Raw genomic sequence first — 7,464 nt, forward strand, 5'->3', positions numbered from 1 at the left:
CTACAACAAATGCAGCATCAGCTACTAGCATGCTTTCTCCACTTAATGTGTGGAGCAAGATAAAGTTCGGATCCTTTGACTCTATAATGTTAGCACCGAAAAGAGAAAAGACATCCAACCCTCAAGATAATTAGGGCAAAGCTTGTGGTCTACAAGTGAAGAGCCAGACAATGAAGGATGGATCCTAAGTTACTAGTCAGAGAAGAGGAAAGAAAAGTCCTCCCAAGAACAAGCAAGCACTAAAAAGATCCAAAATGGTGAAACAGCCATCTAAGAATATGATGCCAAAGATAACGCCAAGAAAAATAAGTATGGGCAAGTGTGAAAATTTGATGGTGCAAAGGCGTAGACGACCAATCACCTTGAATGATTTCAAGCTAATGCAATTCAAAAATCAAAATCCAATTCCCACATCATGTTTCCAAATTGATGAAGATGTTAAGAATAAAGGAAAAATTAAGTTCGATTCTAATTCTTCTTATGGTGTAGAAATTACATTTTCTAATGAACACTTATTGTTAGGGTCTACACCTCATAATTGACCTCTTTTTGTTCAAGGATATAGTCGTGAACAGAAGATAAATCGAATCCAAATAGATGATGGATCTGTTGTCAAATTACTCCCACTAAAAACAATGAAGGAGCTTGGAATGTCTCTCAACGAATTATCGAAGAGTCGCTTGATGATCCAAGGTTTCAATCTTGAAGGGCAAAGAGCTATAGGAAAAGTTAGACTTCATCTTTTCATTGATGATATGGAATCCAATCCATTGTTTCATGTGATTGATGCTAACATAACATACAACATGTTGTTAGGATGACTTTGGATACATCAAAATGGTGTAGTATCGTCGACACTTCATCAATGTTTCAAATATTATAGAAATGGTCAAGTGAAGACAGTCATAGCAGATGCTAGGCCATTTACTATAGCAAGGCACACTTGGCTAATGCTACGTTCTATTTCGAAAGTACTTTCATGGAAGAGGTACAATCTAAAGGCGATCAGGGAAATGATGAAGGACAATCATCAAAGGAAAAAGGAAAAAAACGGTCTTCATCTACAAAGGAAAATGATGATCTAATTGAAGGCTTAAAAAATTTGACTTTACCACTCACTAGTCTATAAGAGTCAAAATTTGCTAAGTCTCCATTGAAGGGATTTGTAAGGCCAATAAATGGGCCATTGGTCAAACATGATGATCTCCCCTCTCAAAGAGCTAATGGTTTTGACCCTAATACTTATAAGCTCTTAATAATGGTTGGCTACAAGCAAGAAGAAGTTTTTAAGTTGGTACACGAGCCCGGTGAACCAACCAAAAAAACTTCACAAGATCCTTCCAAGTATCTTAGAGTTTGGCAGAAAAAGACAAATGTTGTCAAAGCTACAAAATCAGGGTTAGGATTTACACCCTTAAAGTTGAATATTCATAAAGAAGCTTCAAGATATATAACGACTAAAGAAGTCGACGATGAGGAAGAAACCCTAGTGGAGTCATCTAGAATTTTAGTTTTTAATCGCTTGGGCATAGCCACGACTCAAACTTCAGTTTTTGATCGATTAAGCCTACCTTTAGATCGAGGTTTAGTGTTTAATCATATCAAGAAAGATTATACAAAATGGACTTCAAGAAGTTCCATCAGTTCAAGGCTAGAAAGAAAAGCCCCACACAAGAGGAATGAAAAGAGCCTTGTGACATATGAATTAAAGGATTTTCATAGCATCATCCTTTCACGAATGAAAACAAAAAATGAATTGATTGTAACAAATGATGAAACCTTAACAAGAACTAAAAGCGCACTGTAGTTCTAACTAAACAAGCCTCGTCTTCAAAAAGAAAAAAAACAAGAAAAATGAGATCTTCACATGTAATCATGTGTCTATAGTAGAAAGTGATGAAAATCTTGAAGAAGTAAATATCCAAGAGGCTCCTCCATCATTAGAGGAAGGAAATGGGCCTACAATTGATGAATTAAAAGAACTTAATATAGGCACTGCAGAAGATCCTCATCCAATCTTCATAAGTGCTAGTTTAACTTCTGAAGAAGAAAAATCTTATCTTGACCTTTTGACGAGGTATCTAGACGTCTTTGCATGGACTTACAAAGAAATGCTAGGATTGGACCCTAAAGTTACTGTGCATCATCTAGTAGTAAATAAGGGCGTTCGACCCATTAAACAAGCTTAACGACGTCTTCACCCTAACTTAATTCCCCAAATAAAAGCTAAGGTGAATAAAATCATTAAGGCTGGCTTTATTCAAGAAGTCAAATACCCTACTTGGATCTCAAATATTGTTCCAATTAGAAAAAAAATGGCCAAATTTGAGGTTGCATGGATTTTTGAGATCTGAACAATGTTTGCCCAAAGGATGACTTCCCTCTCCCTTTGACAGAAATAATGGTGGATGCAACAATTGGCCATGAAGCTTTATCTTTTATGGATGGCTCCTCTAGCTATAATCAAATTCACATGGATCCAAAGGATGAAGAACTCACCACATTCAAACTCCTAAAGGAATATACTGGTACAAAGTTATGCCTTTTGGGTTAAAGAATGCAAGCGCCACTTATCAAAGAGCAATGCAAAAGATATTCAATGATATACTGCACAAGAATGTTGAATGCTTTATGGATGATTTAGTGGTTAAGTCTAAAAAGAGAGTTGATCATCTTGAAGATCTTCACCAAGTATTTGAGAGATTACATCGATATCAATTAAGGATGAATCCCTTAAAGTGTGCCTTTAGAGTATCTTCGAGAAAATTTGTGGGATTGATAGTGCGCCATCATGGGATTGAAATTAATCAATCAAAAATAGATGCAATCATTAAAATGCCTAAGCCAAGTAATCTCCATGAACTTAAAAGTTTGCTAGGAAGATTGGCTTATATTCGACACTTCTTATCTAACTTGGCTGGTAAATGCCAACCATTTAGTCGATTGATGAAGAAGGATGCGCCTTTTGTTTAGGATGAGTCTTGTAGTAATGCTTTTAAAAGCATAAAGTCTTATCTACTAAGGCCTCTAGTTTTGAGGGCTCCTACACCAGGATGTCCATTGATCCTTTATATTGCGGCATAAGAATGCTCTTTAGGAGCACTTTTAGCACAACAAAATGATAAAGGAAAGGAAAGTGCGCTTTACTACCTTAGTAGAACTCTTAATGGAGCAGAATTAAATTATTCTCCCATTGAGACGACATGCTTGGCATTAATGTTTACAATTAAAAAATTAAGGCATTATTTGCAAGCTCACTCTATTCATTTAATTTCACAAGTAGATCCCTTCAAGTATCTTATGTCAAAATTGGTGCTTAGTGGGAGATTGGCAAAATGGGCTCTTTTGCTACAAGACTTCGACATCACATATATCTATCAAAAGGCTGTCCAAGGACAAGCACTTGCAGATTTTCTTACAGACCATCCAATTCTATATGATTGGGAATTCTATAAAGATCTCCCTGATGAAGATGTTCTCTACATTGAAATCCCTAAGCCATCGAAGCTATACTTTGATGGAGTAGCTTGACAAGATGGGGCAGGTGTAAGAGTCATCTTTATCACCCCAGAATGAGAAGTATTGCCTTACAAATTTACTTTGATAGAAAAATGTTCAAATTATGTAGCAGAATACCAAGCCTTGATCATGGGTTTAGAGATGGCAATGGACATGCAAATCACTCAACTTAAGGTGTTTAGAGATTCTAAGTTGGTTATAAACCAAGTCCTTACACTTTATGAAGTTAAAAAGCATGAGCTCTTGCCATATGTCAACTATGTTAAGAAACTTTTGAAGTGGTTTGACAAAGCTAGTATAGAACATGTGCCTGGAAAAGAAAATAGGCAACCAGATTCTTTGGCTAATTTGGCATCAGCAATTGCATTGCCAAGTACAAAATTAAAAGTGCCTCTTTACAAACGATGGATATTACCACCAATCACTCTAGGTGAAGAGGTCGATGTAGAGTCCAATGTGGGAAAAGAAGATTGGCGATAGCTGTTGATCAACTACTTAGAGCATGGGAAGCTTCCTAATGATCCAAGGCATAAAATAAAAATAAAACATCGAGCTCCTTGATTTATTTATTTCAAAGGTATACTTTATCGTCGTTCCTTTGACAGAGTCTTTCTTCGTTGTTTAGGAGATGAAGAAGCATACAAGGCCTTATAAGAAGCTCACTCAGGAATTTACGGGGCACATCAATCTGGAGCCAAGTTGCACTTCCGAATCAAAAAAATGGGGTACTATTGGCCAATTATGGTGAAGGATAGCATGGACTATGCTAAAAGATGTCAAGCATGTCAATTTCATGCTAATTTCATTCATCAGCCCCCTGAGCGAGTCCACCCAACAGTTACATAGTGGCCATTTGATGCTTGGGGACTCGACTTGGTTGGACCATTACCTAAAAGTTCCATAGGGCATCTTTACATACTTACAGCCATAGACTACTTTTCAAAGTGGGTAGAAACAGCATCTTATCGAGAAGTAAAGAAAGAAACTGTTGCTACCTTCATTAGAACAAACATCATTTATCGTTATGGCATGCCACGATGCATCATAACAGATAATGGAAAACAGTTCGCAATGGAGATGTTTTGTACACATTTTAACTTCAAGTAATATAATTCTTTCATGTACCACGCACCAGCAAATGGGTTAGCAAAAGCCTTCAACAAGACTTTGTGCAATCTTATCAAGAAAGTTGCTAATCGCGTAAAGAAAGATTGGCCAAAGAAAATAGAGGAAGCTTTATGGGCTTATTGTATGACATTTCATACACCTACTCAAGTAACTCTGTATTCGCTTGTTTATGGTGTGGACGTTGTTCTCCCATTAGAGCGTCAAATTCCATCATTGAGAATTGCCATTCGAGAAAGTCTTTCAAATGAAGATAATGTTCACCTACGCCTTAAAGAACTCGAAGCATTGGATGAGAAAAAGTTGGACGCACAACAACACTTGGAATGTTATCAAGCTCGATTGTCCAAAGCTTTCAACAAGAAAGTTAAACCACAATCATTCCAAGTGGGAGACTTAGTTCTTGCGGTGTGAAGACGCATAAACACTACACATCGTATGGGTAACAAGTTCCTCTCAAAGTGGGATGGACCATATGTTGTTCAAGAAGTCTACACTAATGGTGCATACAAAATTGTTGATCAAGATGGAGTAAGAGTTGGCCCAATTAATGGCAGATTCTTGAAACGTTACTACGCTTGAAGGTCAGATGCTACTTGGCAATAGCTTAAATAGAACCCAAAAAAAAAGCTGCTAAGTTGAAAATCCTTAACAAGACGACTTAGGCAAAAGTTAAGGTAAAAAAAAAAAGCCTGTTAAGTTGAAAATCCTTAACATGACGACTTAGGTAAAAGTGAAGGTAAAAAAAAAAAGATATGAACTACGTTATGACTTGATCCTTCTTTGTATAAGGAGGTACATAGGCAGCTTGGTCCCATTTCCAAGTTCAGTCACATCAAAAAAACAAATCTCTTGTATCAAGCATGGCTTAATTCTTTATGACGATGAAGCTACCAAGATAGAAAATCAAGTTTGTACTTCTTCATCAAGTTATGTGATTCAATCAATTAAATTGCAAGTGAAACAAATTGCAATCTCAAGTTGAATTGGTTTGAAGTTCAATTGGTGTCAAAGAAAATTTGTGGAATATAAAGTATTTTAAAGGTTTCATAGGGTTATCTTTTAAATTTTTTTTTCACAAATAAAGAAAAGCAATAAGAGAAGAAAATTAATCTTTATTGCTATTTCGAAATGCATTACAAAGTGAAAGAAAATTTTAAAGGTCTAAATCCTAGAAGAATAAAAAAGCTACATGAATAAAGAAGTAATCAAATCAAGGCTTCCACTTGAAATTCTTTAGTTCTTCTCGAGAAGATTCCAACATATTTCGCTGCAACTTTAAGGAATTCGCTTCGCTCTCACTAAAAGTAGGAGAAGACTTGATGGAAGCTATCTCTTCATTAATCTTGGAAATATAAGCTTCCCTCATTTTCACTTCTTCTTTATTTGCTTTAAGAAGATTCAATTTCACCATTCTTGCGATACAAAGCATCTATTTCCACTTCAAGATTTGTTAACTCAGCTTGCAAACCATCAGCCTCCTTAACAAATTTACTCTTAAAAGACTCCTCAGCCTTGAGACGAATAACTAGTTTTTGAAGCTTCTCGTTTGGATCTTTTGTAGATCCACTACTAAAGGATGATTCAAGGTCAATAAATTTGTGAACCTGTCTAATATTCTTGAACTATGCTCCTCAATGAGGATGAATCCACAGTCTCGATTCCTTCTATTAAAGCAAGAACCTTTTAAACCTCAGTAGTGAGAGAATAAACTTGATCAAAAGAGTTTTGACAATTTTTCATTGAATACTCTCCCATAAGGTCATGATAAGTTTTAAATGACAATCATGGATTACTTTATCAGCACTAAATTTAGAAGCTTCTGGAAATGTAAGATGACTAGCCTCAACATATAACCCGATCGTAGTTTGAGAAGCATCACCAATCTCCTTTGCGATTACGTGAGGAGAAATATTTTCTTGACTTGATGACGCGTTTGAAATCTCTTGAGCAAAGTGGTTTCCAATCTCCATTGCAAGCTTGTTAAATCCATGTGGATTAGAAACTGAAGCTATGCTAATAGTAAGAACTACTTTATTGACAAAGTCCTTGATTAGATCTTGGCTTAGAAGTCCATTCTTCCAAAGTTATAGGAACATTAAGTGTTTGAGATGCCAAAAATGACCAACGATAGGTCTCGCTGTGGGAAAAAATAACCCCTTTTGCATATATTCATCCTTTTTTGAAAGAATAACAAGTTGATTTTTGTAGTCCTTGAAGTATACCATGGTGATTCTAAATTGTGTGCTAGTATAAAGAGCACCTCCCAAGGATCAACAAGTGGTATTATAAAGAGCACCCTCCAAGGATAATAAATTGTGTGCTATTTTAAAGAGCACCCCCAAGGATCAATAAGTGCTATTATAAAGAGCACCCTCCAAGGATAACAAATCACGTGCTATTATAAAGAGCACCACTTTAAGTTGCTGCCAATTTCTTTCACTTCAATTGGGACTTTCCTTGATTATAAATTTGTGGATTTGGGATTTAACTGTAAAAAAAATTAAAATAAAATTATAATAGTAAAAAAAAAAGGGCAAATATGTAGATGAAGAAAATATAAGTTTGGTGGGAATTCTTGTAACGTGTCAAGAAGTTGACTAAGCAAGGTATATTGAAGTTTAACATTATGTATGGCTTTCTTGATAAGCTTGTAACGTGGCAAGTACTTTCATGATTTTGTTACATGACAATTGAAACATGTCAAGATACAATCAATTTTGGGCATGGCCATTGTAACGTGGTAATGGTGGATTTTTTTAGCATGATAATTTGCAATTGTAACATGCAGGACGTTGACTAAACTGATATTCTAGAGCT

The 7,464-nt window shown here is 35.8% G+C and overlaps 1 protein-coding gene across 1 annotated transcript; it reads left to right on the top strand.

Annotated features, from left to right (window-relative positions):
* Positions 1-4,638: 4,638 nt before the first annotated feature.
* LOC149527156 (uncharacterized) lies at positions 4,639-5,058 on the top strand. Its single transcript, XM_089783535.1, has one exon. It carries the CDS (start codon positions 4,639-4,641, stop codon positions 5,056-5,058), a length of 420 nt encoding a protein of 139 aa, XP_089639661.1.
* The last annotated feature ends 2,406 nt before the right edge of the window (positions 5,059-7,464 follow it).

This window comes from Theobroma umbraticum, unplaced genomic scaffold (genome assembly GCF_002168275.2).
Source record: "Theobroma umbraticum cultivar Fairchild unplaced genomic scaffold, ASM216827v3 scaffold_51.0, whole genome shotgun sequence".
NCBI lineage: Eukaryota > Viridiplantae > Streptophyta > Magnoliopsida > Malvales > Malvaceae > Theobroma > Theobroma umbraticum.

Excerpts from the sequence above, each read along its gene's own strand:
- LOC149527156 (XM_089783535.1), top strand. The coding sequence starts at position 4,639 with ATGTACCACGCACCAGCAAATGGGTTAGCAAAAGCCTTCAACAAGACT.